Raw genomic sequence first — 27,464 nt, 5'->3', positions numbered from 1 at the left:
TCCGGATCCGAGTGCGGCTGCCTGCAGACAAGTATATATATATATATATATATATATATATATATATATATATATATATATATATATATATATATATATATATAATTATTTTACCTTTTTACAGATGGCCACACTATGCCTCATTTATTTTTTTGCCTTTACATGCCCTTTAAGGATTAGTGATGAACTACATTTCTTGGATATGAATTTGCGATGAAAGCTTGATGAATATTTAAAACTGCAGCAATATTTTGTCACACCAAAAGGGGGCAACATAACACCCTCAATGTATACTGGGTGAAAAAATATGCCTCCAATGTATTGTGCATGTAAAAAGTCACAGAGAAAAAAATGACCATTCACTTCAATGTATTTTGCACTAAAAAAAGTCGCTACTTAAAATGCCCATTGACTGCAATTCCTTTTGAAAATTTTTATCAAAACCGATTTGCTCATCACTAGACTTTACTGTTACTGTGTAGCAGTTATAAACAGCAACACCATTTTTACACAATCATGTATTTTTCTTCTATATACAGGATACAAATAACTTTACAAGTTCTACAATTGGCCTAATCACAGCAACAGCTAATGAGAGCTACGGTTTTTCAGTAAAACAGTAACATAGGTATAGGGACAGTACTGTCGGTAAAGATGATCCACCATCGTTTTACTTCCAGGAACTAAATTATATTGCCCTTGATTGGCATGATCAAAGAGATGCAAAGCATAGGAGCTTGGAAATGGTCGATACTCGTCCAGTACTTCATAAAACTTCTTCCAAGATGGACCTGCTATTGGATAGAAACGATCAGGATTTGTTAAGGTTATGTTCCCGCACCTAACATCTTCCGTATACTTAAATCCAGGTAAAGCACAAAAAAACTTTTTAAGAATTCGAGCAAAGAGGTCCGGTCCTTGATGTCCCAAAATAGCTCCATTATAATTCTGAACAAAGTCTTCCATGCCCTTTGAGGTAAACGAATGATGTGGAAGACTTCCAAAAACAGAATTGCTGTAAATGTCATTACTCTCTGCAGCCACAAAGTTTTTAAGTGGGATAGGTCTTACTGAAATAATGTCAGTGTCCATATAAATGCCGCCATATTTCCAAATCAATGCCAACCTGCTGGCATCTGAGCTTACTTTAGTCCAGTCATTTTCATTATTAGTATTTACCTGCAAATGTAAGTGATAATACTAATATTAGTATATATTTTTTGCCTTATAGTATAACATGCCATATTTGAGGAATCGGATTTGCAGCTGCATTATCCATTTTCTTTGGTTTTTAAGTTTTAATTTTAATTGAGTGATTGCTAAAACCAGAATTTATTTCTGTAAACAAAAATACTGGGGTAGCATCAATATACAAGTTCTCATTCAGAAAAGAATATGATTATAAATAGAACATAACACATGAAGATTGGGGAGAGCAGCAGAAAACCTTTTGGTGGAGCATTAGGTACAGAAGAGGGCTGACATGATTGATTGCTAACTATGAGTTATGTTTCTCCTATTTGAGAATTTAGATAGCCCTTTTGTGTGCTCCAGATCTTAGGAAAAGGTCATGCAGAATTTTTCTATTGTTTTGACTTTGTTTCTTTTTCCATAGGAAAAAATAAAAAGTTGAATATTTTCTGAGAACATCTATGAACACATATTCATTGATTGGTATGTTTTTAGTTATTTGCCTGGCTTTCTTAGAAGGTAGCATTTACATGTTAATATGTGAGTATGTGTGGGGGTCAAATTATGCTATTCTTTGGTACTTTGACTTATACCTCCTGTAACATCAAATGGCTCAATCATAGGAAGGAAGAGATCTGATTGGCTAAATGGTAGTAGAGCAAATGCTTAAGAGATACTATGAACCTCAAGGGTGCCTGGAGAAGAAAGAGGACAAAGGGGGGATACATTTGGGGCCCAGGATGCATGGCCACCAGAAACAGAGCTCCTATCGCTTTTGATACTGTCTAGGAAAGCTGGGAGGTTGCTGCTCATGTTGCGCTTGATCAGGAAGTGAGGCCTGGAGCTCCAACTGTATAGAGAGACCCCATCTGTTACTTGCCAAAATGCAATAGATATTGAAAATGGGACTGACCCCACTGTAGATTGTGTCAACTCTGCAGAGCTGCCTATGAACTCGCAGTGATTAAACCACCAAGGTAAGGTTATTAGCAGAGCCCCTGTGTGAGGACAGGTAGCGTCTGCTCATGCTACATGGGTCAACTATCTTTTTTTAAAAAAGAGGTACTGATAGAACTACCAGGAGCTCTTAAGAGGCACTTTGTGCTAGATACTGAACAGTGCATACATTGATACCATCTGAAGTTAAATTGCAGGACTGTTAACTTAAATGACTATGTTAATTATACAATGATACTGTATTTCATTAGGCAGACAGACCACCCATGCCCTCACTGCAGGTGTGTCAGGTTAGATAGATCTTCCTCTTTTCTTTATAAAATTGATAACTTTTGCAAGCCCTGACGAGTATACCTTAGTGGCAACTCGATGGAGCCAATGTGCTGTTAAATGTCAAGTTTTCCAGTCTTTCCCACAAAGTCTTTGCAGGATTCCCAGGTAAGTCTAATTGCCAGCAGGCAGGCTGGTACTCTGTATATGCTGGTGCCTGATCCTGTCTAGAAGGAGTGTGCCAAAATTCAAAACAATATCAGTGATTTAAAATATTCAATAATCACAATACATTTTGGATGAAATATATATAGTTCTGTGAAGCATATAATTCTATTGCATGATTTTTTTTTAAATTTAAGGGCATCTGTTTTTATATAAGTGCAATGAGTACATAAATAGTTAAGAAGCTGCAAATACTTATAACATACATACCTTTTTGTACCAGGGTAGAAGTGGAGTATTAGAAAATATTTCCTCCAGTTTCAAAGGGAAAAGGTAGATATTATCATAAGATGAAAAGGATGGGAATTTAATTTTTGCCTTGTTTTCATCTTCTACGGTATTTATTTTGGGTAATCCCTTCATAAAGAAAGCAATGGGTCTGGTGGGGTAGATCCGGGCTGCAGACTCTACTGCACACATAACTACGTGTGGGGGCTCCATCCTGTCTGTGGTCTCTATAAAAAATATCCCATTTCCTTGGTGAAGAATCTCTTCTGGTCTTATCTCACGTGTTGCTTCATTGTTTGGTGCTTCATTGTTTGGTGCTTTTATATTTGGAATAAAAAATGGCTGAATAGCGGGCTCATTTTGATGATTCGAAAACAAGGTCAAATGGACCTTATAGAATAGACCAAAACCCACCAGAATGATGAAAATAAAAATAACCCTTATAAGTGATTTCATTATAGATGATGAATCTGTAAAAGAATGAAAACAATACATTTGATTTCTATTACTGTGGGACTTGTTTGTAAATATTGCACAAGTTGAACACACACACACATCAGTATGGGAATGGCAATTGTTGTTAATTGCTAACAATTTGCAGGTGTAAAACAAAAGATACAGTTGGTGCTATGTGAAAAGTGTCCCTTGCAATTGCTGTCTGGTCATGGCAAGTGTATTGGGATCCCTTGCACCTCTGCATGATGTTGAAACTGAAAATGCATTTTGTTATACGCTGTTCTTGAAACATAGTAATTTGTTTAGAGCTGTGCATCCACATATACAGGTATGGGACCCGTTGTCCAGAATTCTGGGCACCTAAAGTTTTCCAGATAAGGGGTAATTTGGGACTTCATACCTTAAGTCTGCTAAAAACCATGTAAACATTAACTAAACCCAATAGGATTATTTTTCCACCAATAAGGATTATTTATATCAGTTGGGATCAAGTACAAGGTACTGTTTGGTTATTACAGAGAAATGGGAAATATGTTTTAAAATTCTGAATTATTAGATTAAAAGGGAGTCTATGGGAGACATCCTTCATAATTCATAGCTTTCTGGATAACTGGTTTCCGGATAATAAATCCTATACCTGTACTGTACAGGAGAAAGTGTAATGGTTAAAACATTGCTAAGCACTACTGCTACTTTAACAGAGCTAAACAGATCTCACAATTTTTTGTTCAACTCAAAAGCTTTCCTTTAAGGGAAAGGTAGTTGGGCCCCATTGAACTGGGTGTTCACCTTTGAGTTAACTTTTAGTAGGATGTAGAGATTGATATTCTGATGCTATATGCAATTGGTTTTCTTTTTTTATTATTTGTGGTTTTTGAGTCATTTTGCAGTGCAGGAGTGTTGTATGTATTAGACTGCCCATTTATTTTTTTGTACAGTTTATCTCTATAAAGTTATAGTTGGTTACTAAGTACACTAAGTAGAGTCACTGCACTTTAAATCCTAGTATCCCAGTATCTTTCATGCAAGGAGGTCCAGGTCTGCCTGTACCAGCAAAGGGTTACAGAATATATAATGGAGGAGCTCTATGCAGGCCTTGCTCTGCAAGGGCATTCATCTGATAATAGTGTTAATAAGAACTTCATGATTTTTTTTCTGACCCTTTAGTATTTTCTATTTGACTATAGTAGTACCTGTATTATATATGTAAAAGTAAAAATACACATTTCGAGAATGCTGGAAAAAGTATATAGTATAAAAAAATATATCTTATAAAACAGTGGAATGCTTCATGTAATCAAAGGCATATTCTTACTGATCCCTACAAGCAGGTGCCAACATTTCTCTTATATAAAAGAGTCTTGAGCGCATTAGAAAGTCACTTAGTAGTGTTGTGTAGGTGGAACAGATGTGAGAAGAGATGCCTACAACAGCTTTACTCCCTGCACCGTGGACTAAACCACACCGCTAAGTGACTTTCTAAGTGACCTTCTTTTCCTTAATGCCTAGATCAATATAGAATCTGTGAGTCCCACTATCTGCATTCAGTGGTGTTGCTGAATAGTCCAACTTCTTTCTGTAATTCCCAATGACAAAGGAACTTAGAAAGAACTTATATTTACAAATAAGAGCTGTATAATTGCCATGATCTACCCAGATGCTTCTATAACTAGTGATGGGCGAATTTGTCCTGTTTTGCTTCACCGAAAAATTCACGAATTTCCGAAACGGCAAAAAAATTGCGAAACAAATTGAAGTCGAAGTTGAAGTTGACGCGCTTTAATTTTGGCGCCTGCGCCGTGTTTTATACCCGCGCCTATTTTGTCCAAATGCATTCAAGTCAATGGGCTCCCGAATAATTCTGACGCGCGCCAATTCTGACTCACGCCCAAATTTTTTTAACGCCCGGGTTTTTTTCGTTGGCGAATTTTCTCCACAGTTTCAAGAATTTATTCGCCAGCGGGAATTCCCCGTGAATTTGTGCCTGGCAAATTTATTCGCCCATCACTATCTATAACCACTACAATACAGGTAAGGGATCTGTTATCTGGAAACCTATTATCCAGAAAGCTCTGAATTCCATCTCCCATAGACTCCATTTTACACAAATAATCAAAATGATTAAAAATGATTTCTTTTTTTCTCTACAATAATAAAACAGTACCTTGTACTTGATCCAAACTGAGATATAATTAATCCATATTGGTGGTAAAACCAGCCTGTTGGGTTTATTCAATGTTTACATGATTTTATAGTAGATTTAAGGTATTATATTATTGAAAGATCCATCATCTGGAAACCCCCAGGTGCAAGCATCCTGGATAACAGGTCCCATTCGTTTATTACCTATATGCCCATTGTGTTTACGCATAACAAATGCCATTTATGACATTTTTTTGCAAAGAACAAAGCACAGGCACAACTGTGCTTATTATTTTTATTTTGCACCCTGCCTTTCATGTTAGAATGAATTGCTGTAGTTCTCTGTGTTCCATGGAGGACATCAAAAACCTGCAACTGCCCAATAAATACAGCTCGCACCAGGTTCAGATGAATGGTTCACATGGGACAGATGCTACAGGAGCTTGGTACCAAAAGGAAATTTTAATGGTGGAACAAATGATGGGACTTTATATGAATTTAGTTTGAAAACAGTTTCAGATTGAAATCAGTTTGTTGCAATACTTTAGTTTTGCTATTTTTTTTTTATATAGTAAATTAACATCTATTTAAGTGCAATTTTCACCAGCAGGCATTTATGTTATCTATAGCTGTCTGGTTATTTACTGGACAGTGCAATAACAAATACATTTTGTTTTACATTTCATGAGCATATTCCATCACTTATTTGTTGTTTTGCTGGTGAAGTCTATTTACAGTAACTGATTCCCATCTCATTGGCATGTAAACTGAGGGGATTTCACATGTACTGTAAATCTATTGCATGTATCTGCTTACCAATTGGCTCCTGCTGGAAGAGTAAATATGTTTTTTTGGATATTAGTATAATAGCATACTGTTGATTTTGGAAACTCTGAGCCACTTTTACAATAAATTAATTTGTCACAAAACATCTCTCAGACCTGTCATTGCTTATCAATATGTTTTTATTGTACATACACGTCAAGAAAACCAGTATACTTCAGCTATTGGAGGTCATTTACTGAACCTCTGGATGCAAGTGCAACAAGCTAAAGTTGTAGCCATACACCTAAAGCTGAAGCCAGGCCCGGACTGGCAATCTGTGGGTTCTGGCAAATGCCAGAGGGGCTGCTATAAGGTCCCATTGAAAGTCAGTATTTAGTGGGCTGGTGGGGGCTGTTTGGGCCTCTATGTGGGCTGATTGGGCCTCTGTGTACCTGAAATGCCAAGGCCTATTTTAATTCTCAATCGGACCTGGCTGAAGCCATACAACCCAAAAATCCTTGTTTGGCAAGGGATCCCAATCTGAGCAATACAGGCTGTCAGGTAAGTGCCTGTACCGCATAAACGTGTAAAGTTGCTATTAACTCCTGGTAGCGTCTTATCCAGGTAAAGGGTACAGGGAAGGCATTTAATACATGGACATCTCACACCACAATGCAATAAAACGGTAGACTTTATTAAAAACAGCTCCACTCAGGGCATGACAAGGGCAAATACAAGTGACCCTACTTCATTATCTTTTTAGTTACATGGCAATAGGTCAAATAAAGTAAAAAAATCAGGGTTCTCTTACACCCTCACTTCTTTCTTTCTTTCTTTCTTTCTTTCTTTCTTTCTTTCTTTCTTTCTTTCTTTCTTTCTTTCTTTCTTTCTTTCTTTCTTTCTTTCTTTCTTTCTTTCTCTCCCATAGTACTAACCTGCACTTGAGCACTCAGTCCCTACCTGGTGCACAATCGCCTGAGGTACTAACCTCAATCACTACCTTTAGACTAGAAGAAAAGAACTTTCATTTGAAGCAACGTAGGGGGTTCTTCACAGTCAGGACAGTGAGGTTGTGGAATGCACTGCCGGGTGATGTTGTGATGCTGATTCAGTTAATGCCTTTAAGAATGGCTTGGATGATTTTTTGGACAGACATAATATCAAAGGCTATTGTGATACTAAGCTCTATAGTTAGTATAGGTATGGGTATATAGAATTTAATTAAAAGTATGGAGGGGTGTGTGTATGGATGCTGGGTTTTCATTTGGAGGGGCTGAACTTGATGGACTTTGTCTTTTTTCAACCCAATTTAACTGTAACAAGGTACAGTCCTGCTTGACAGTTTGTCTTGCTTCCAGATCTTCATAGGACAGAGAGGAAGTGCCTAGCTTGTGTACTCTCTTTTATAAGCTCCTGAACTAGAATTTCTCTACAGGCCAACATTATGGGCGGATGCCTATATCTTTCACCTCCTTACAAATGATACTCTGGTTTAAAGGGTAGAGACTTGCAGCAATTTTCAATGTACAGGGCAGATTGCACCTGTTTGTTGCAATTTGCACCATGCCCCCTTTGACTCTGTCCCTCTTTCCAAATTTCCTTTGGACAGCTCTAATCTAACTTTGAACATATCATTATGAGTTTACTATACAGACTCAAAATTCTGCACTGGTGGACAAATACACAATGTAAAGCTACCACTGAGTGCATAATTGTAAATAGTAACCTTTGGAAATGTTTATGTAGTTGACGTGGTTTTGGTAGCTGAGAAGGTCCACTTCAAAATTTCCCTTGCAAAAATCAACAATCCAAAATTTGACAAATACAACAACGTATAGGTAACTTGCTGTGTTTGCTTAAAGGGTGCAGTCTGGGATTTTCAAACAACAGATTTTACACTTCACCAACAATTAGTTGTTAATTTTTATGTATCCTTGTTTTACACTTTTTTCTCACTGATTTTCTCTAATAAATAGCTTTTATATAAGGTACCCAGTTATAAGGAAGTTAAATACATTAAGTAAATGGTAAATTGGTGTTTAATATATGATCTCAAAATAATGCTACGCACACATTACCACATTTTAAGCTTTCACATCTTTGTCTATAAGGCTGAATTAAGACCACCAGTGAGGCGTGCAAAGTGCAGATGCTAATCGCCATATTTTCCCCCCACAAGGCTGGGTACAATACTACCATCATTGAAGCTGTGCTCCAAGTTGCATCCAACGCAACTAATTAAAAATTAACATGTTAAAATGAATATAGTTTTGCATGTTTATTGTGTGAAGTTGAGAAAGTGGCAGTAAAACAAAAATATACAGTTAAAAGGATACTGTCATGGGAAAAAATTTTTTTTTCAAAATGAATCAGTTAATAGTGCTGCTCCAGCAGAATTCTGCACTGAAATCCATTTCTCTAGGGGGGGAAGGGAGGAGGGTAATATCACTCCAACTTGCAGTACAGCAGTAAAGAGTGATTGAAGTTTATCAGAGCACAAGTGACATGACTGCGGGCAGCTGGGAAATTGACAATATGTCTATCCCCATGTCAGATTTCAAAATTGAATATAAAAAAATCAGTGTGCTCTGATAAACTTCAATCACTCTTTACTGCTGTACTACAAGTTGGAGTGATATTACCTTTCTCCCTTCCCCCCCCAGCAGCCAAACAAAAGAACAAAGGAAAGGTAACCAGATAATAGCTCCCTAATACAAGATAACAGCTGCCTGGTAGATCTAAGAACAAGACTCAATAGTAAAAACCCATGTCCCACTGAGACTCCTTCAGTTACATTGAGAAGGGAAAACAGCAGCCTGCCAGAAAGCATTTCTCTCCTAAAGTGCAGGAACAAGTCACATGAAATGGGGCAGCTGGGAAATTGACAAAATGTCTAGCCCCATGTCAGATTTCAAAATTGAATATAAAACAAATCTGTTTGCTCTTTTGAGAAATGGATTTCAGTGCAGAATTCTGCTGGAGTAGCACTATTAACTGATGCGTTTTGAAGAAAACATGTTTTCCGATGACAGGATCCCCTTTAAGGAGCTCTGTGATTGCAAGGGACATGATAATTATCATTTCCAACATGAAATAGTATAAAATTGCATTGAATATAATAGTATAAATGGCTTCAATGCTAATATTAAGCATGAGAAATCTATTTGGAAGTGGGAGATCAAATACAGTCCTGTGTGTGAACAAAAATTTGATGCAAAAAATAATTTATCTAGTGTAAAACCCATTGTAATTAGCTCAAAAGAAGTCAATGGTCAGTCATGCTTACCTGCCCCTCTCTTTCCTACAAACCAGGAACCAGCTCTGATTCAGAGTGAAGCCTTGTGGGTTCATGATATAAAAAGGGTCAGATATACTTATAAAAACAAATTCAATACATATGTAATTACAAGTATCTATTATACAAAATCATTGGTACCTGTTGGTCTTCGGATATGTGGTCCTTCAGTAAAGTGTATCACCATACCTTGAGTCTAGAAAAAAAATGATTATATAAACCCAATATGGATTCATGCAGCTTTCTTATCATCAAGTACAATGTACTGTTTTATTATTACAGGGGAAAAGGAAATTATTTTAAAAAATCAGAATTGTGTGCTTACTATGTATTCTATGGGGGATGGTATTTCTGCAAGTCCTGTAAGCAAGTGCACACATACAGTATACAGAGTATGCAAACTCCAGTTTTATAAAACAATAACATCAATAATAACTGTTTAAAAACTAAAATATTCACTCACAGGCAATGCACATTATGTGCAAAATGATTCTGGTATATTATGTCTTTTTTTTTAGCTAGAGAGGGAAAAGTAGCCCACAACTTAATTTATACGGGATATTTTGTAATTCGACAAAAGTCAAAGTCTGAGATCTTTAAATCAAGGTACACATGCATTTTTAAAATACAAAAATGGTTAAATTATATATATATATATTTTTAATATATTTGTTTTAGTAGTTTATATTTCTCTCTCCCCATTCTACTGTACATCAATTTGTTTTTCATAGGCAATATTGTTGATTGATTTATCTCTCTTCGTAAAAAATGTAATAACCAGACCGATGTGGTTCTGTGTATCGCATGGCAATATATGTTTTATTGTATCGGGTCGGTCAAATTTTTTTGCATTTAGGTATATGTAGAAATACAAGATTAATTAAAATATGTGGTGTTGTGAGGTTGAGCTGATAAAAACCCACCATGAAATCCTATGACAACAGCAAGACACATTTTAATTGATCCAATTGTTCTCTATAGATCTATTTACAACATTTGAGGTAAACCTCAATCACTGTAGTAGCAGCTTGTTTATAGTAAGAGCAAAGGTAAGATCAAATATCAGCATGCATAGACCATAGATGTTGCTTGGCATAAAAAAAGAAATACAATGAAAAATTAGTTGAAGGATTAAATAACCAGATTTATTCAAAACATGAGGGGACTACGTACCTGTGCCAGCAGAGTGTATTGAGCAGCACTATATACTACTCAGGGACTAGTCAGGCAACTTAGTACATGCATCACTGACGATTTTCCCAACCCCTTTTTCCTACCACATCATTTATGTACCGAAGTGATTAAACAGACTCTACAAAACATAGGATGAAAAGTATGTTTTCAACTTTAGCAGCAGAAATTAAGAGTATCATTTATATTCTACGTGTAGAAAACAATAAGCAACAGAATTCGTAGCATTCGTTTTTTTTTCTCTCTTTTGTGATTATAATGTCTCAATTTGTTTACCCATAAAGGGAAGAGACAGGGCAAAGGACAGAAATGGGCACTGGATATTATAGCAATGGATAACAGGATCAGTCATGGGGTAATAGAACCAGGATCAGGGACTGGGACCTGTGTGATGAGGGGCAAGATCAGTAATAGAGGTAGAGATATGGAAAATAGAGAACAAGGAATAGGACAGAAGTGATAGAGATAGAGGGCATAGGGTCAAAAAAGAGGGGGATAGTGATTTTAATTGAGAAACTGAAAACAGAGTGAGAAACTGAAGGCATTGTCCCAGATCCTCACTATCTTCAGCTCTCAATGTTAATAAGGGTCTTGGCAACTGTAAGAGAGGAATGTGGCCATGGAGCACATGGTTATGATGATCTTTTTTCATTGTTCTTACAGTATTTGGTTAATGGGTAAATTTATACGTAATTCTAGCATTATGGGTGTTAATGGTACATGACAGAAGCACAAAACCCCCTGCACAGAAATAATGAACTAACACTGGCACTGTTAGTGCTGCCACTATATTCTATTGCCCCATAGTGCAGAGGTTTAAATGCTTTGAGCAGTTGAACACATTCTTAATATTACTTAGATAAGAAATATATATTTTTTTTACATTTTTGGATAAGCTTCCAAATGATATTTTTATTTAATTTATTTAAACTGCCTTTATTTTGTACCTGTTTGCTGCCGGCTGAAGAAAAAGCCAATTTTTCTTTAAGAGACTTTTTGCTGTCCTGATGCTTACTCTGTGGGAACCTGTCATAGATCCATTAACTGGAAACCCATTATCCACAAAAAATATACAGAAAAGCTGTTTCCCATAGACTCCATTTTATCTAAAGTATCCACTTTTTTAAAAATGATTTACTTTTTCTCTGTAATAATCCTTCGAATTCGAGATTTTAGCGCAAAAGTTTCGATTTCGATTGAACGAATTGATTGAACGATTTTAAGCGATTGATCGAAGAATTTTTATTCGATCAAAAAAAAGTGCTGGGGAAGGTCCCCATAGGCTAACATTGCACCTCGGTAGGTTTAAAGTGGCAAAGTATGAAGTCAAAGTATTTTTTAAAGAGACAGTACTTTGATTATCGATTGGTCAAATGGTCGAATAGTAGAACGATTTTTACTTCGAATCGTTCGAATCATTCGATTCCATCGAATTCGATCAAATTTGACCAATTCGATGGTCGAAGTACCCAAAAAAATACTTCGAAATTTCGAATATTTTGTCCATTCTAATTATTCACTCAAGCTTAGTAAATCTGCCCCTTAATGTATGACAATCTAAATTAAGGAAAGATCCATTATCTGGAAAACTCCGGGTCTCAAGCATTCTGGATAACAGGTCCCATACCTGTACCAGTGTCTGTTGCAGTGTCAACATAATCACCTTGAAGTCCACACTCTAACCTTCCAAATGGAGCCAAAGATGATGGAGGGAATCAGGTAAGTATCTAGTAAGTATCTATCTACTAATTACATTTATTATGTCTCATCTCAGTTCTTGAACATGTGCCTGCATATCTAGCTATTTTTAGGTAGCTCTACAACTCCCTTATCTTCTTCACATTAGGGGCCTCTTTTATCAAAATTTGTGAAACTTGTGTAACTCACTTTAAAAGCTTGTGAAAACTGGAAACTTACACAGTCCATGCTTCGTTTTTACAGTTATCCTTTATTTGTATTGTCATTGTCAAATGTTCCATTATTGATTTTTAAAGTTTTCCATTTTCCATAGAAGATGCAGACTGTTTGCCTTGTACAATTTATTCTCTCTTGAGCAACTACTAGCCTGGTTATTGTATGTAATAGGCTGCAGTGTGCTTTCATTGACCACCACCAGTCTGCTGCACTGCTATGATCCTTCAAATTAGATATATATATTAGATTGATAAAGACACTGTACATATCAGTTTTGAAGACACTGGGACAAATTTGCACGTGTGCAACAACAACGGAAAGCAATCTCTTTTCACGCAAAATACATTAGTTAATGGATGTTGTGTTTTTTTCACTGCAAAAATGTCCATGGTGAAATTTTGCTGCAGTTTCCCTGACAAATATGTTGGTGGCAGAATGTATAATTGTATTACAAATCTAATTGGGACAAAAAATGCAGTGTTGGACTGGCCCACCATATACCAGGAAAACTCACGATGGGCCCAGGTGTCAGTGGACCTCTTTCTTCTAATCATTTGGCCTATTTCATGGTCATTCCTTATTTCTTTATGGGGGAACATGCTTAATAATTGAAGAATATAGTAAGTAGAAGTAGTAAAAGACTAGGGGGTAAATTTATCAAAGAGTGAAGTTCCACCACTAGAGTGAAATTCCGCTGCTCTCAACTCATTTCTATGGGATTTTGAAAGGCGTATTTATCAATGGGTGAAAGTGAAAGTTCACCCTTTGATAAATAAGCCTATAAAAATCCCAAAGAAATGAATGGAGAGTGGCGGAATTTCACTCTAGTGGCGGAACTTCACTATTAACTTCACTCTTTGATAAATATACCCCCTAGGAGAATAAAGAGGTTGAGTGAGGAGAGGAGGAATAATAATTTGAAAAGTGGGGCTAAGGTTTTCTGGTGGGCCCCAGGCATCCCAGTCCAACACTGCAAAAATGTACTTGGGACAAACAGAACCTGATATACATAAAAGCCAGTTGCCCGACTCCATTGGTTGTTCACCACATGTACCAGCACTCGACTGTTTTTTTACTTCGAATTCGACCTTCGATTCGAACGGTCGAGCAATCCTCCGATCAGGTGAATAGTCAAATTCGATAATCGAAGTGGACAAGTACGATTATCGAAGGATGTATTATTTCGCCTATTCGACTATTCGACTCGACTCGAAGGATACCTTATTTATGAAATCTTCGCCCGAAGTTTTATTTGTACCCCATCTTTGACCTACCGAAGTTGATTTTGGACTTCGACATTCGAATATGATATGATTCGAATCGAACGGTCGAAGTAAACCATCTTCGACTATTCGATTTTCTTCGATTTTTTTTGCTGGTGCTCTCCACTGTTGTGGGTGTATAGTGACACCTAAGGATCACTTTATAAACTGTTAGAAACAGTTTTTTAGTTCTGGCTGCACTAGAGGTTTGGGGAATTACATTAAAATAAATACTGACACCAGAAACATGTTTGTTTTGGCATCTATCAGAATATAAGCTAAGATTTTCAAGTATCAATGGCTTAAAACATAATTTTTGATTTCTATTTTTTTACAACATCAATTCAAATATTAATTGGCCCTATCTATCCTTACGCTTCACTAAATGGTTAAATGTTTCCAAGCTGCATGGAATGCTGGGAAACACTGGCTTACTTATAAAAACCCCCCCACCAGATGCCATTTGACTAAGAAATTTTAAAAAATTGAATTTTTGGTAGCCGCCATTTTGGAGGCAGAAGAGCAGGATGAGGAGCAGGAACACCTTGTCCCTGCTAGGATCAGGCAGCCTCGTCACTTCAGGAGACCTGTACTTTGTTTGGACGAGTTGTCTGATGATGAGGTTGTGAGGATCTTCCGCCTGAGTCGTGCCGCCATAGTGCAGGTTTATGGTCTCATCAGTGAGGCTATTGAACCTGTGACGGCACGGTCTCAGGCAGTGCCTCTGATGTGCAAGCTGCTTGCAGTTTTGCATTTCCTGGGCACTGGCAGTTTCCAGCAGGTTTCTTCACGCCTCATTGGCATGAGCCAGCCCACCTTTAGCAGGATGTTAGCACAAGTGCTCAGGGCACTACTACAGCACTCGCGAAGGCTCATTTCCTTCCCCTCAACTCAGGCAGAGTGGATAAGATTAAAACAGGATTTTTTCCTAATTGGCCAATTTCCAAATTGCCTAGGAGCCATTGATTGCACTCATGTTGCGCTCACACCACCTCGCCATCAGCAGGAGCGCTACCGAAATCGTAAGCGCTCCCATTCCATCAATGTGCAGGTGGTGTGTGATTCCAACATGCGCATCATGAGTGTGAGATCTGGCTTTCCTGGAAGTGTCCATGATGCCACTATCCTGCGTCAGTCAGCTCTCCATGGCCTCTTTACCCGAGGAGAAATGCCGGACGGCTGGCTTGTGGGTAAGTTATATTTGCAATTTCATACAAAGACACTTCAAATATTATTTTAAAGGTGATATGTATGTATTTTCCAGAAATGTTGCCCTATTTTCAGTCTGGCTACAATAGATGCACTATGCATCTTGGGACCTGTAGTTTAGTTCAATCAGCTCACTTTGTTAGGGCTTTTAATTCTTGCCACCTGATTCAGTTTACAGGTGAGATGTGTTAAGTGGATGATTTCTGTCAGGGAACCGGGAGTTCCCTCTGGGGAGTAGTCCGGATTTAGGAGGAAGCCCCTCAGGAGGGATCAGGATCGCGGTATCCAGGGATTTAGCAGAAAGGGTAATCGAGTTCAGGCAACAGGTCACAAGGCAGGCAGAATACAAACAAAGTCCAAAGTCCAGGCAGGGGGTCAATAGCAAGAGATCAGACAGGAATATCCTCAGGGATAACAGGAACAGCAACAGGGAACCCAGGAATCAATTCAGGAACAAGATCCTATTTTCGGGCGCCATCTTGGCGCCTCAGGCGTCCTTTTAAAGGGGTTTTTTGGCGCCCTTGCGTCGGCGTCAGCACGTCTGCGACCGACGCGCTGCGCCTGCGTCCGTCGCGCCGTTGTGACGTCTTTGCGCTTGCGCGCAGGCGTCTCTGCGCCAGCGCCGCTACCCACGTGGCGGCCATGGGCGCCGCCATTTTGGGAGCGGCGTCGGAAGGGATAGCTGCGCCGCCCGGAGCTCCTGGTCCTGCTCCGGGCGGCGATCGTGACAGTACCCCCCCCTCACGGGGGGCCTCAGGACCACCGGGACAAGGCTTCTGGGGAAACTTGGCGTGAAAATCCCTCACCAGACGAGGAGCGTGAACATCACGGTGTCCTTCCCAGGAGCATTCTTCAGGGCCAAAGCCCCTCCACAGAATGAGGTACTGAAGGGACCCTCTGGAGATCCTGGAGTCTAAGATTTTCTCCACCTCGTACTCGAGTTGACCCTCCACAGAGATGGCAGGAGGAGGAGATTGACCGCCAGAGAACCGGTTGGTGATGGCGGGTTTCACCAGAGACACGTGGAACACGTTGGGGATTCTCATCTCTGGTGGAAGCTGGAGTCTGACAGCCACAGGGTTGATTATCTCCAAGATGGGAAATGGACCCACGAATTTTGGACCCAACTTGGGAGATGGAATCTTCAACCGGATATTCCTGGAAGAGAGCCAGACATAATCACCCACCTTGTAGGGAGGAGAAGATCTTCGACGACGATCCGCGAAAGTCTTATGAACAAGAGCGCTCTTCTCTAGGTTCAACTTGGTAGCAGCCCAAATAGCAGACATATGGGCTGCGGAATCGTCAGCAGCCGGGACGTCAGATAGTACAAAGTCTTGGGGAAAAGCTTGAGGATGCTGCCCATACACCGACATGAACGGAGATCTTCCTGTAGAGGAATGACAAGCATTATTATGAGCGAATTCCGCCCATGGGAGGAGATCAGACCAGTCATCCTGGCAGAGGGATACGTGGTTCCTCAGGAACTGTTCCAGGGCTTGGTTGACACGTTCAGCTGCCCCATTCGTCTGCGGATGGTATGCAGATGAAAACTGAAGAACAATTCCCAGGTCTTTGCATAGGGAACGCCAGAATTTGGCAGTAAACTGGGTGCCTCTATCGGAGACGATCTCCACCGGGAAACCATGCAGGCGGAAGATGTACTGGATAAATAACTGGGACAACTCCACCGCAGAGGGCAACTTCTTCAAAGGGATGAAATGGGCCATTTTGGAGAATCGATCAATGACAACCCAGATCACAGTGTTCCCACAAGAAGGAGGAAGTTCGACAATGAAGTCCATGGACAGGTGGGTCCAGGGACGGGAAGGAACCGGCAAAGGCTGTAGTAACCCACTGGGGCGGGAATGGCTTGACTTAGATGTGGCACAAACATTACAAGCAGCAACAAAGTCCTTCACATCTTTGCGGATATCAGGCCACCAGACCAGGCGTCGTAAGAGTTCAAGAGTCTTAGCTGGACCAGGGTGTCCGGCTTGCCTGGAGCAATGGGTCTGTTGCAGGATAGGCAGACGCAGCTCAGGAGGAACAAATGCCATTCCAATGGGAGTATCTGAAGGAGCAGAAGACTGACCAGCCAGGATTTGGTCGGCAAACTGTGGATACAGGGAGGCAATAATCTTGACTGGAGGGATGATTGGCTCTTGTCTCTCAGGAAAGCGGTCCACCGGAGTGAAGCTACGAGACAAGGCATCGGCCTTCTGATTCTTGGAACCTGGGCGATAAGTCAAGATAAAATTAAATCGAGAGAAGAAGAGAGCCCACCTTGCTTGTCTGGGGTTTAGCCTCTTGAGGGACTGGATGAACTCGAGATTCTTATGATCGGTGTAAATCTGAACAGGAATCAGAGAACCCTCCAGGAGGTGACGCCACTCTTCAAGGGCAAGTTTAACAGCCAAGAGTTCTCGGTTCCCGACATCGTAGTTCTGCTCTGCGGACGAGAACTTCTTGGAGAAATAAGCACAGGGATGCAACTTCCCATCAGCGGGGTGTCTCTGAGACAGGATGGCTCCGGCTCCGACTTCAGAAGCATCTACTTCGATGCAGAAGGGTAGTTCGGGATTGGGGTGTCGGAGGACAGAAGCGGACGTGAAGGCCTCTTTCAAGGACTGAAAAGCTTCAATGGCAGATGGAGGCCACAAGCTGGGTTTACCCCCTTTCCGGATGAGGGCCAGGATAGGTGCAATGCGGGAAGAGAACCCCCGGATGAACTGCCGATAGTAGTTAGCAAATCCGATAAATCTCTGGATTGCCTTGGTACTCAGCGGGATAGGCCACTCCTGGATGGCAGACACTTTCACGGGGTCCATCTCAAATCCCTCAGGAGAGATAATGTATCCTAGGAAGGGGATCTTGGACACCTCGAAGACGCATTTCTCCAACTTGGCGAAGAGAGAGTTCTTCCTCAGACGAGAGAGTACCTCCTTCACCTGGGAGCGATGGCTTTCTAGGTCTTTAGAAAAGATCAGGATGTCGTCCAGGTACACGACTACGAACCTTCCTAGGAGATCCCGGAACACATCGTTAACAAACTCCTGGAAGACGGCAGGGGCATTGCAAAGGCCGAAGGGCATAACGAGATATTCATAGTGCCCGTCACGAGTGTTGAAAGCCATCTTCCATTCATCACCCTCACGGATGCGAATGAGGTTGTACGCCCCCCGGAGATCCAACTTAGAGAATATCTTCGCCCCCTTCAGCTGGTCAAAGAGCTCTACGATCAAGGGCAGAGGGTACCTGTTTTTTACAGTGATTTTATTCAGGCCCCGGTAATCTATACATGGCCGAAGACCTCCGTCCTTCTTCTCCACGAAGAAGAACCCAGCCCCTGCAGGAGAGGTAGAAGGGCGGATAAACCCCCGCTGGAGATTTTCTTGGATGTATTCCTTCATTGCGGTAGTCTCAGCAGGAGAGAGAGGGTAAGTGCGGCCTCTGGGGGGCATGGCTCCTGGCAGGAGTTCGACAGGACAGTCGTAGGAGCGATGTGGAGGAAGGAATTCCGCAGACTTCTTACAGAACACATCGGAGAATTCCTTATAACAGGAGGGAAGAGACTTTAACTCGGTTGAGGAGATAGTTACCTTCTTGAGGGGTTTAGCAGGAAGGCAATGCTGTAAGCAGAATGGGCTCCAACGAGAAACCTGCCCTGTGGACCAGTCTATGGTGGGATTGTGCAGGCGCAGCCAGGGGAGACCCAAAACAACTGGAACAGCGGGACAAGGGATAATAAGAAACGAAAGTCTCTCTTTATGCAGGGTCCCAACCTGCACAAGTAGTTCGCCAGTGGTCATCGTGATTACAGACTCCAGGGGTTTATCATCTATAGCGACGATCCTCATGGGAGAAGGCAAAGAAAATAAGGGAATTCCCATGTACTTAGCAAAGAGAGCGTCCATGAAGTTACCCCCAGCTCCGGAATCGATGAAAGCATTCCCGAAGATGGTCTTTTCAGTCAGACGAATCTGGAAGGGAAGGAGAAACCTGTGTGAGTTTCCTTGGGTCTTCCCCTGAGACCAATCTCGAGACTTTTGAGTAGTGCCCCCTACATGAGTTACCATAGACATACCTCGGGGTACAAAACTCTTAGCCTTTGCAGGACAGGCATTGGCGAAGTGGGAATGTCCGCCACAATACAGACACAGGCCTGACATCCGTCTGCGGAGTCTCTCTTGTTCAGTGAGGCGAGTTCGTCCTACTTGCATGGGTTCCTCCTGGAGAGAAATGGATGCTTGAGCAGGCGGGGTGACAGGAGCCTGCAGGAGAGGCCTCTGGAAGCGGGGTGCCAACATGGGTTGAAACTTCCTGACACGATCTCTCAGGGTTTGATGCTCTCTCAGAAGAGTGTCCACCTTGACAGCCAAGGCGATGAGGTCTTCAACTTGCGTGGGTAATTCACGGGAGACCAGGTCATCTTTGATGCGAAGGGAGAGACCATTATAGAATGCAGTATGATATGCGTCATTGTTCCAACGAGTCTCAGCAGCAAGTGTACGGAATTCAATAGCATACTCCGCTACACTGCGACTCCCTTGGCGGATTTGGAACAGACGGGAAGCAGCAGATGTCACCCGGCCGGGAGCATCGAAGACGATCCGGAATTCTTTGAGAAATGCCTCTGCGTCATCCATCAGTGGGGACTGCTTCTCCCAGTGTGGAGATGCCCACTTGAGAGCTTTCCCTGCCAGACGAGTAATCACGAACCCCACCTTGGCACGTTCAGAGTCAAATTCAGTGGGGTGTAGGGCAAATCGAATCTGGCACTGATTCACGAATCCTCGACAGGCTTGAGGATCGCCATCGTAGAGAGGCGGAGCAGGAATATGAGGACCAGAAGTGGAGGGCTGGGTAGCCATGGCAGCAGCCGCTTGCGGAGGAGGTGCCGGCAGGGGGGTCGCTGGTGTCAACAAGGAGAGCTTTTCCAGAATCGCCTCCAGCGTGTGTCCCACGTAACTCTGCCGGGCTTCATACGCCTCCATGCGGGAATGCAGGCCCCGAAAGGCCCTGCCGAAATCTGGCTGAGCTTCCTCAGTGGAATCCATGGCCCGAAAATAATGTCAGGGAACCGGGAGTTCCCTCTGGGGAGTAGTCCGGATTTAGGAGGAAGCCCCTCAGGAGGGATCAGGATCGCGGTATCCAGGGATTAAGCAGAAAGGGTAATCGAGTTCAGGCAACAGGTCACAAGGCAGGCAGAATACAAACAAAGTCCAAAGTCCAGGCAGGGGGTCAATAGCAAGAGATCAGACAGGAATATCCTCAGGGATAACAGGAACAGCAACAGGGAACCCAGGAATCAATTCAGGAACAAGATCCTATTTTCGGGCGCCATCTTGGCGCCTCAGGCGTCCTTTTAAAGGGTTTTTTTGGCGCCCTTGCGTCGGCGTCAGCACGTCTGCGACCGACGCGCTGCGCCTGCGTCCGTCGCGCCGTTGTGATGTCTTCGCGCCTGCGCACTTGCGCGCAGGCGTCTCTGCGCCGGCGCCGCTACCCACGTGGCGGCCATGGGCGCCGCCATTTTGGGAGCGGCGTCGGAAGGGATAGCTGCGCCGCCCGGAGCTCCTGGTCCTGCTCCGGGCGGCGATCGTGACAATTTCTTAATGGATCTGCACACACACAATTTTTGACATTTGGGGGGAGGGGAATTCCCTCTTTTATTGTGCCAGCAATGTTGTTTGGCTAACAAAAGGGGTAAAGTAAGTACCCCAACAGCAAAGAATTTGTGTGTAGATCTGTTTGTAAAGATTGTACTACTACACAATGGACATAACTACACCATTGGAATAGTCAACACAACAGACAACTGGAATCAATTACTATAATATATTTTGGTTTACATTTTTAGGAGACGCAGGATATGGACTTCTGCCTTGGTTGATGACCCCTGTGAGGTTTGCCCAAACACCTGCCCAACGTAGGTACAATCGTGCCCATCGGAAGACACGTAATATCATTGAGCGCCTCTTTGGGGTGCTCAAATCTCGCTTCCGATGCCTCTCAGTCACTGGGGGAGCTCTGCTTTATTCCCCCCAGAAGGTTTCACAAATCATCACTGTCTGTGCCATGCTGCATAATGTGGCAAGGGAGCATGGATTACCTGCAGACATTGATGATGACCTGGAACCTGAGATTGAGGGGTATGTTGCCAGACAGAGGGACAACCAACCAGAGGGAAGAAGAGTGCGTGAAAGGCTCATCCGTGCCCACTTTTAGTTGTAAGTTGAACAAACCACACAAAAATAGTTAATTTGTACTAGTTAAGACTTCTCAAGGGCCAAATAGTGGTACATATTTTTTTGGGCCCTATTCCTAAGTGCTTTTTTTGTGATTGTTTGCAATCTTGTCAGTTACCTTTCAAACCATGTTTTTCCAATGTAAATCTGGTCATTTGCTTAACCTTTAGCCCTCTTTCACATGAGCATTTGAAGCTGCGCTCCCCTGCGTTCTGTTTTTGTGTTTAGCCCCAGCGGAGCACAGGAGTAGACGCATTCAGTTGTTTGAAATGGGACTGTACTCCACAAACACAAGAAAACATTTAGCATGTTGCGTCTCAATCTGTACAGCCCCATTGAAAACAACTGCATGCGTCTACTCCTGCGCTCCCCTGTAATGAGGTTTAGTAATGTCATGATCTAGATCAACTCAATAATGTCTGAAATCCATTAATTCCTAGGTCAGTTGTTTGGCCTTAATATGTTTGCCTTGTCATGAGTGTTATATGTCAGGTCTTTATAACCAATCTCGATTATTAGGCCTTATATGATTGTTGTGAAATGAAATTGTTTGGAATGGATATCTGGAAAGTAAACAATTTTTTATACTTTTCTTCCAAATGAACAGCCTGCTGATGGTGATGTGCTGGCGTGCCCCTAGCAGTGAATGCTTTCCTGTAACATCTTATGCTGTAAGCAGAAAAATGATGAGATGATAAACAAATTTCCATGTGTATACACATATTCAAGAGAAAGCATTATCTGTACTTGTCATTTCAGCTTTCTGGCCTCCTACTGTGTTATGGTTGTGGTTCATGTGTGTCGTACTCTACTTTATTATCTTGGTACTTGCCCACAGAGGATACAGACATGGACACTGACTGATTGGCCACGCCTCAAACTCCGTTATTCAGGTATTTAGGAATTACTCAGGGAATGTAAAAATATATTGCTAACAACTTACCATATTATTGATGTGACTTTGCAGCCTCTCCATGTGCAAACTTTTCCTGACCCACTAAATTGGACTCAACACAACCGACAGATGTGATGAACTGAAAGCTGTTTGGCTCATTTGAACCTGGATGGAGTCACCTTTCAATAACATATCAGTAAGTGGCAGTGTTTGTTTAGCAATGACAGGCTTTTGTGTGGCTACTTAAATTTGTTTGGATTTGTGTTAATGCATTTTTCTTGTTTGATCCACAGGTATGGCTTCTTCTGTTTTCTTGTTTGAAATGACATTACCCATGTTACTATTTTGGACTAGCACCTTGTCAAAAAAGAAAAACAAACACACCCAGTAATGTTTTAGTGGCTTTACTGACACAATCTTTGTCAAAATCCAAAACCGTTGAACAACAATAAAAAGACAATATATATCTGTAGAAAGTTTGTTTCTTTGTTTTTGGAACATACAATAGTTATTTGAAAACCTTAAAATATGTACCTTAGCTGGAAGGCACAGGAGGAATTTGTTCTCAACATATATTTCAAAATATAGCAGCCCCTATAGACCACTAAAGGGCAAAAGCTTTACAAAGGTTTTACAAAGCATTTGTTGCATAACATTGCTAATGCACCCCAGGATTCATCATGGCCAACTTTACATTAAACAGTATCCAAAAATGTGGCCCTGATAAGCTTGTGTCCAAAACAATAATATAACAATCAATATGATGTACAAATGACACTTGTCAATATATGACAATTTGGCCAGTTGAAAAGCATCAACAATATGAGATTAGTGCTGGCCAGGTAGAGTGTTGGACAACCAACAATGCTTGATAGTGCAAAGTAACAACCATTTGTGCCTATAAGGCATATCATACACCTAGGACTTGCTATTGAATGAGCACAGGTGGAGGAGGAGGAGGAGGTAGTAGGCGTTGGCACCTATTAGGAGTGCTGGGTAGCCAAAGTAGGCCAGAGGTAGGCCACATAACTTCTTGTGCAAAGTAACAACCATTTGTGCCTATAAGGCATATCATACACCTAGGACTTGCTATTGAATGAGCACAGGTGGAGGAGGAGGAGGAGGTAGTAGGCATTGGCACCTATTAGGAGTGCTGGGTAGCCAAAGTAGGCCAGAGGTAGGCCACATAACTTCTTGTGCAAAGTAACAACCATTTGTGCCTATAAGGCATATCATACACCTAGGACTTGCTATTGAATGAGCACAGGTGGAGGAGGAGGAGGAGGAGGTAGTAGGCGTTGGCACCTATTAGGAGTGCTGGGTAGCCAAAGTATGCCAGAGGTAGCATATGTTAACATATGTTATGTTTGAAGTAATTAGTGAAAAATACACAAGCAAAAGAGTAGCATTTCAATTCTTTGAGCCTTACATGTAACATTTTTGTCCCAAGTGAATGTTTTGGGAAACACTGCAGCATTACTATAGAAATATGTTAGAGCAAATGCACTTTGATGTTTGTAAGTGCTTTTCCAGATGTTATTGGAAAGGGTGCCAATAGATCTTAAAATGGCACCCCTCAGTGAAGAGAATGCAGCATGGTCTAAACAATGGGATGTGTTGTTTGGATGTCAGTCCCATTGCTGGGTAACGGACAAAGTCACACCTGAAGCGTGAATTGGGCGAAGTTCTTTGCCAGGATAAAATGGGCAAAGAGGCCAGTGTCAGTTTGAGAAGTGACACAGACTGGAGCTAGGGACGTTTGCGCTTATCCCCTCGGACAGGACCTTGTCCCCTTCCACGCCCCCTTCCTCTGCGCTGCTGAGGAGATGCAGGGGGTGGAGGGGGAGCAGCAGCAGGACCAGGGACTGGACCCTCAGCAGAACCCCGTGGTTGGTGAGGCAGTTCTCGAATAGCCGCCACCAGGTCCTGGATGCTTCTTTGGAGGGTTTGCTCCATGCTCTGCATACCATCACGGAAGGCGGCATGCATGTGAGCAAACCGTCTTCGCATCCAGAGACTGTGGTGGCGTTGCTGTTGTATGAGAATTCCCATAAGCCCCACATAGTGCCCTCGTCTCTCACCCAGTCGCTGTGGTTGCTCCTGTGGTGGTCCCCCAATTGGTGCAGCAGCAGCAGAAGCTGCAGCACCTGCTTCAGCAGCATCACCTACAACAAAAAAGAAATATAAACATCGATAAATTTATTGGACATGTGCATAACCCATAACAAAAAAACAAAGGTGGGAAAGGAAGCTCACAAAGATAATCTTAGAAGATAAATTGGTGTTGGGTGTTTCCATGTTTGGGTGTGGGGGGGGGGCTAAATCATTCCAATACTGGATTTGAAATGGAACATTAATGTGTATCTAGTCAAAATATATGTGTTTTTTGTTTGCCTTGTTTGTCATCAGCTGCAAGTTAAGGAGATAGTATGAGACACACAATGAGAGTGGTGATTGAACCTGGGAGAGGGGAGTGAAACTTGACAGAGGGGTGGTATAGGAGGTGGGAGCAAGAACAGAGAGGGAACCTGCAAGTGGAAAGGGAGACCGGAGAGACAGCATGGAGTGAGAAAACTACTATGAGGCATGAGGAGCCAGAGTAAATCTTGAGACGGTGGATGGCTTGGAGTGAGGGGGAGCAAGATGGACCATGTAAAAGGAAAAAGAAAAGTGTCGAGTCAACAGGTGAGAATGTACGCTGAGCAGAGCCAATAGTCAAGGGCAGTCACAAAGACATCAGTAGGATTTTAAAGTGGGGCTGAGAGAGAGTGAAATAGTAGTAGCGCTGTATGGTGATTTCAGGCTGACAGTCAGAATGGGGGGGGCACAGGAAGAGGAAGGGAGAGATGCAGAGCCAGAGCAGCAGAAGAATCTGATATAATTGACACTTTGGTCGCATAAGGAAATGCCCAAAATGTATATTCTATCCAAAATCTGTCTTTAACAACCTACTGCTTTTCATTAACACTGAAGAGGCACATAAAGTAGGCTGCATGAGGGACTCAGTAAATGTGCTTTGCATGTTTGTGACACAGACAAATAAAGGAAGGGCTCTTACGTCTGGGGGGCACCACAGGTAGCACAGCTGGCGACTGGGCACGCCGGGGAGCTCGATGTTCTGTAATGTGAAATTGGACATTAGTAATGTTGCAAACAATTTGAGGAAGCAACTACATTGGCCACAAACACAAACATGTCTGTACCTTGAGCTTGTGGGGCTCTAGGGCTCTCTGCAGCCTCACCCTCTTCCTGGGGCTGCTGAGGATCAAGGTCCTGGTCCTGGTCGTCACTGTCCGTGGGTTGTGGTGCTGTCCGCGGTGGTGCTGCAATTGTTAAGAAATGTGCAAAATAAATTTGTCAGTCATAAGCTACTACAATTGTACTTGTTTATTAGGCTGATGGACAAACCTACAACATGTTTCTGAAATATTTAAGTTAGCCTTTAAAATAATAACTCAAATGTAATGGGCGAGGAAACGATATGTTAAAGTCCAAGTGGAGTCTATCAGGGCACTGCAAGGGAGATGCTAAGGTTGAAAAGTTAAATACATGACACAAAGGCCCTGTTTGCAATGATGTGAGAAGCACAGAATGTAATAAGTGACAATACAGGTGCTGTAGGCTCTACATATGTTGCTTCACACTTTTACACACTGAAGTTAAAGGGTTTGTTAACCTTAAAGTAATGTTTTCCTCTGGTACTCAATATTCTGTTTTTTTTTTATATAAGCTCTACAGTAGACGATTTTGAAAATGTGGTTGCTAGGATGTAAATTACCATAGCAACCATACATTCCTAGAAATCAGAGACTGGAATAGAATGATATGACTGTCTAAAATGATAACATAACATACTTCAAAAGTTAACTTCAAGCTCAACAACCCTTTTAATCCACTTTATAAACATTTCTGTTCTAGTAGGGAAATGGTTAATAAACGTTTGCCTTTTTGGCAATGTTACAGCTGCACGTAATTAACTACTACTAGTGATGGGCGAATTTATTCGCCAGGCGCGAATTCGCGGCGAATTTGCGTGATTCGCTGCCAGCAATAAATTGGCGAAACGCCCGCGAAAATTTGCGGCAAAAATTATTTAGGCAAATGATAAGAATGTGGATAAAAGCAGTAAGAATGTTGTGTATTAAAATGTACTTACTTCTCCAGTCTGTGTCATGTGAGCCTTCCAAACCTTCACAGACCTCTCTGCCCATAATGTCCAGAAGCCGGCGTTCATAAGGCTGGAGCCTCAAAGATGGTAATCTGCCCCCGCCGGTCTTCTGGGCCTTTGCTCTCCTGGCAGCAAACTTCGCCCGCATCCAACGCTTCAGGTCACTGAAGCGCTTGTACACAGTGTTACGATCTCTGTGTACAGCGCCTACAGCGTTGACTTTGTCCGTTACTAGCTGCCAGATTTTTTTGCGTCTGGCAGCATTGATGCAATGGGATCGACATCCAAATAACACATCCCATTGCACGATGACTTCATCAACCAGTGCTGCATTCTCTTCACTGGTAAATCTAGTGTGGGATGCAGCCACCCTGGGCACCTCATCAGGGCTGGAACCACATTCTCCTTCCTCCTCCTCACTCCTTCTTCGCATTTTTCTAGCAGCTGTTTGGCAACCTCCTCCACCTAGCTCATCCAAATAGCAAGTGCGCATTAGGGGCGCCAATGCACCTAAAATGGCCTCCAGAGGACTTCCTGTTTGAAAAAAATGGCAGAAAGGAAGTGGGGCATAAAAAATTCGATCGATTCGAATAGAAGTGGGGCAAAGGCTACCTTCGATCATCTTCGACTATTCAATACTCGCAAACCTTCGCATCGTAGCATGGAATCGATCGATCGAACAATGTTTTCCTTCGATCGAATATAGCCGTATTCGATCGAAGACAGCCTTCGATTATCGTAGCATACCAATTCGATGCTCGAATATCGAAGTTTTTAAAATTCGATATTCGACCCTTGATGAATCGGCCCCATAATGTTGTGATTTTTTCTTTGGTCATTAAGGGTTAAAAATCAGGGTATATTCACTCTTTTATTGACTTACGTGCAGCAAATGAAAGTCCTTCGTTGTTTCATTGGTTATGGTATAGCTAAAAAATACTTATTAGTGTTGTATCAGTATCAAATACTTGTTAATGCTTTTAGACAATAGGGCTTATTTACTATAGCAAAATGCAGAGCAAAGTGCAAAATTGTACACAAAATTCCC

General features: G+C 41.9%; 1 protein-coding gene and 1 long non-coding RNA gene across 3 annotated transcripts; one reads left to right on the top strand and one right to left on the bottom strand.

The window, feature by feature from the left end:
• Nucleotides 1-95: 95 nt before the first annotated feature.
• LOC108716239 (alpha-1,4-N-acetylglucosaminyltransferase-like) lies at nucleotides 96-10,737 on the bottom strand. 2 transcript variants are annotated; one of them, XM_041563505.1, is made up of 4 exons: nucleotides 10,703-10,737; nucleotides 9,671-9,725; nucleotides 2,854-3,341; nucleotides 96-1,179 (listed from the first exon to the last, which is right to left on the bottom strand). In XM_041563505.1, the coding sequence occupies exons 2-4, from the start codon at nucleotides 9,714-9,716 to the stop codon at nucleotides 589-591; spliced, it is 1,125 nt and encodes a 374-aa protein (XP_041419439.1). In that variant the 5' UTR covers nucleotides 9,717-9,725; nucleotides 10,703-10,737; the 3' UTR covers nucleotides 96-588. The 2 variants fall into 2 exon arrangements, with proteins under 2 accessions (XP_041419439.1, XP_041419440.1); XM_041563506.1 differs by lacking the exon at nucleotides 10,703-10,737 and adding an exon at nucleotides 9,521-9,572 and having other exon boundaries at nucleotides 9,671-9,731.
• A 9,985-nt stretch (nucleotides 10,738-20,722) lies between these two features.
• On the top strand, nucleotides 20,723-22,716 carry LOC108720017. Its single transcript, XR_005961397.1, has 5 exons — nucleotides 20,723-21,335; nucleotides 21,961-22,024; nucleotides 22,113-22,246; nucleotides 22,321-22,444; nucleotides 22,542-22,716. It is a non-coding gene; the product is annotated as an uncharacterized LOC108720017 (long non-coding RNA).
• The last annotated feature ends 4,748 nt before the right edge of the window (nucleotides 22,717-27,464 follow it).

This window comes from Xenopus laevis, chromosome 5L (genome assembly GCF_017654675.1).
Source record: "Xenopus laevis strain J_2021 chromosome 5L, Xenopus_laevis_v10.1, whole genome shotgun sequence".
NCBI lineage: Eukaryota > Metazoa > Chordata > Amphibia > Anura > Pipidae > Xenopus > Xenopus laevis.
Note: the sequence above shows the minus strand (reverse complement) of the source record. Positions and strands in the feature narration are given on the sequence as shown.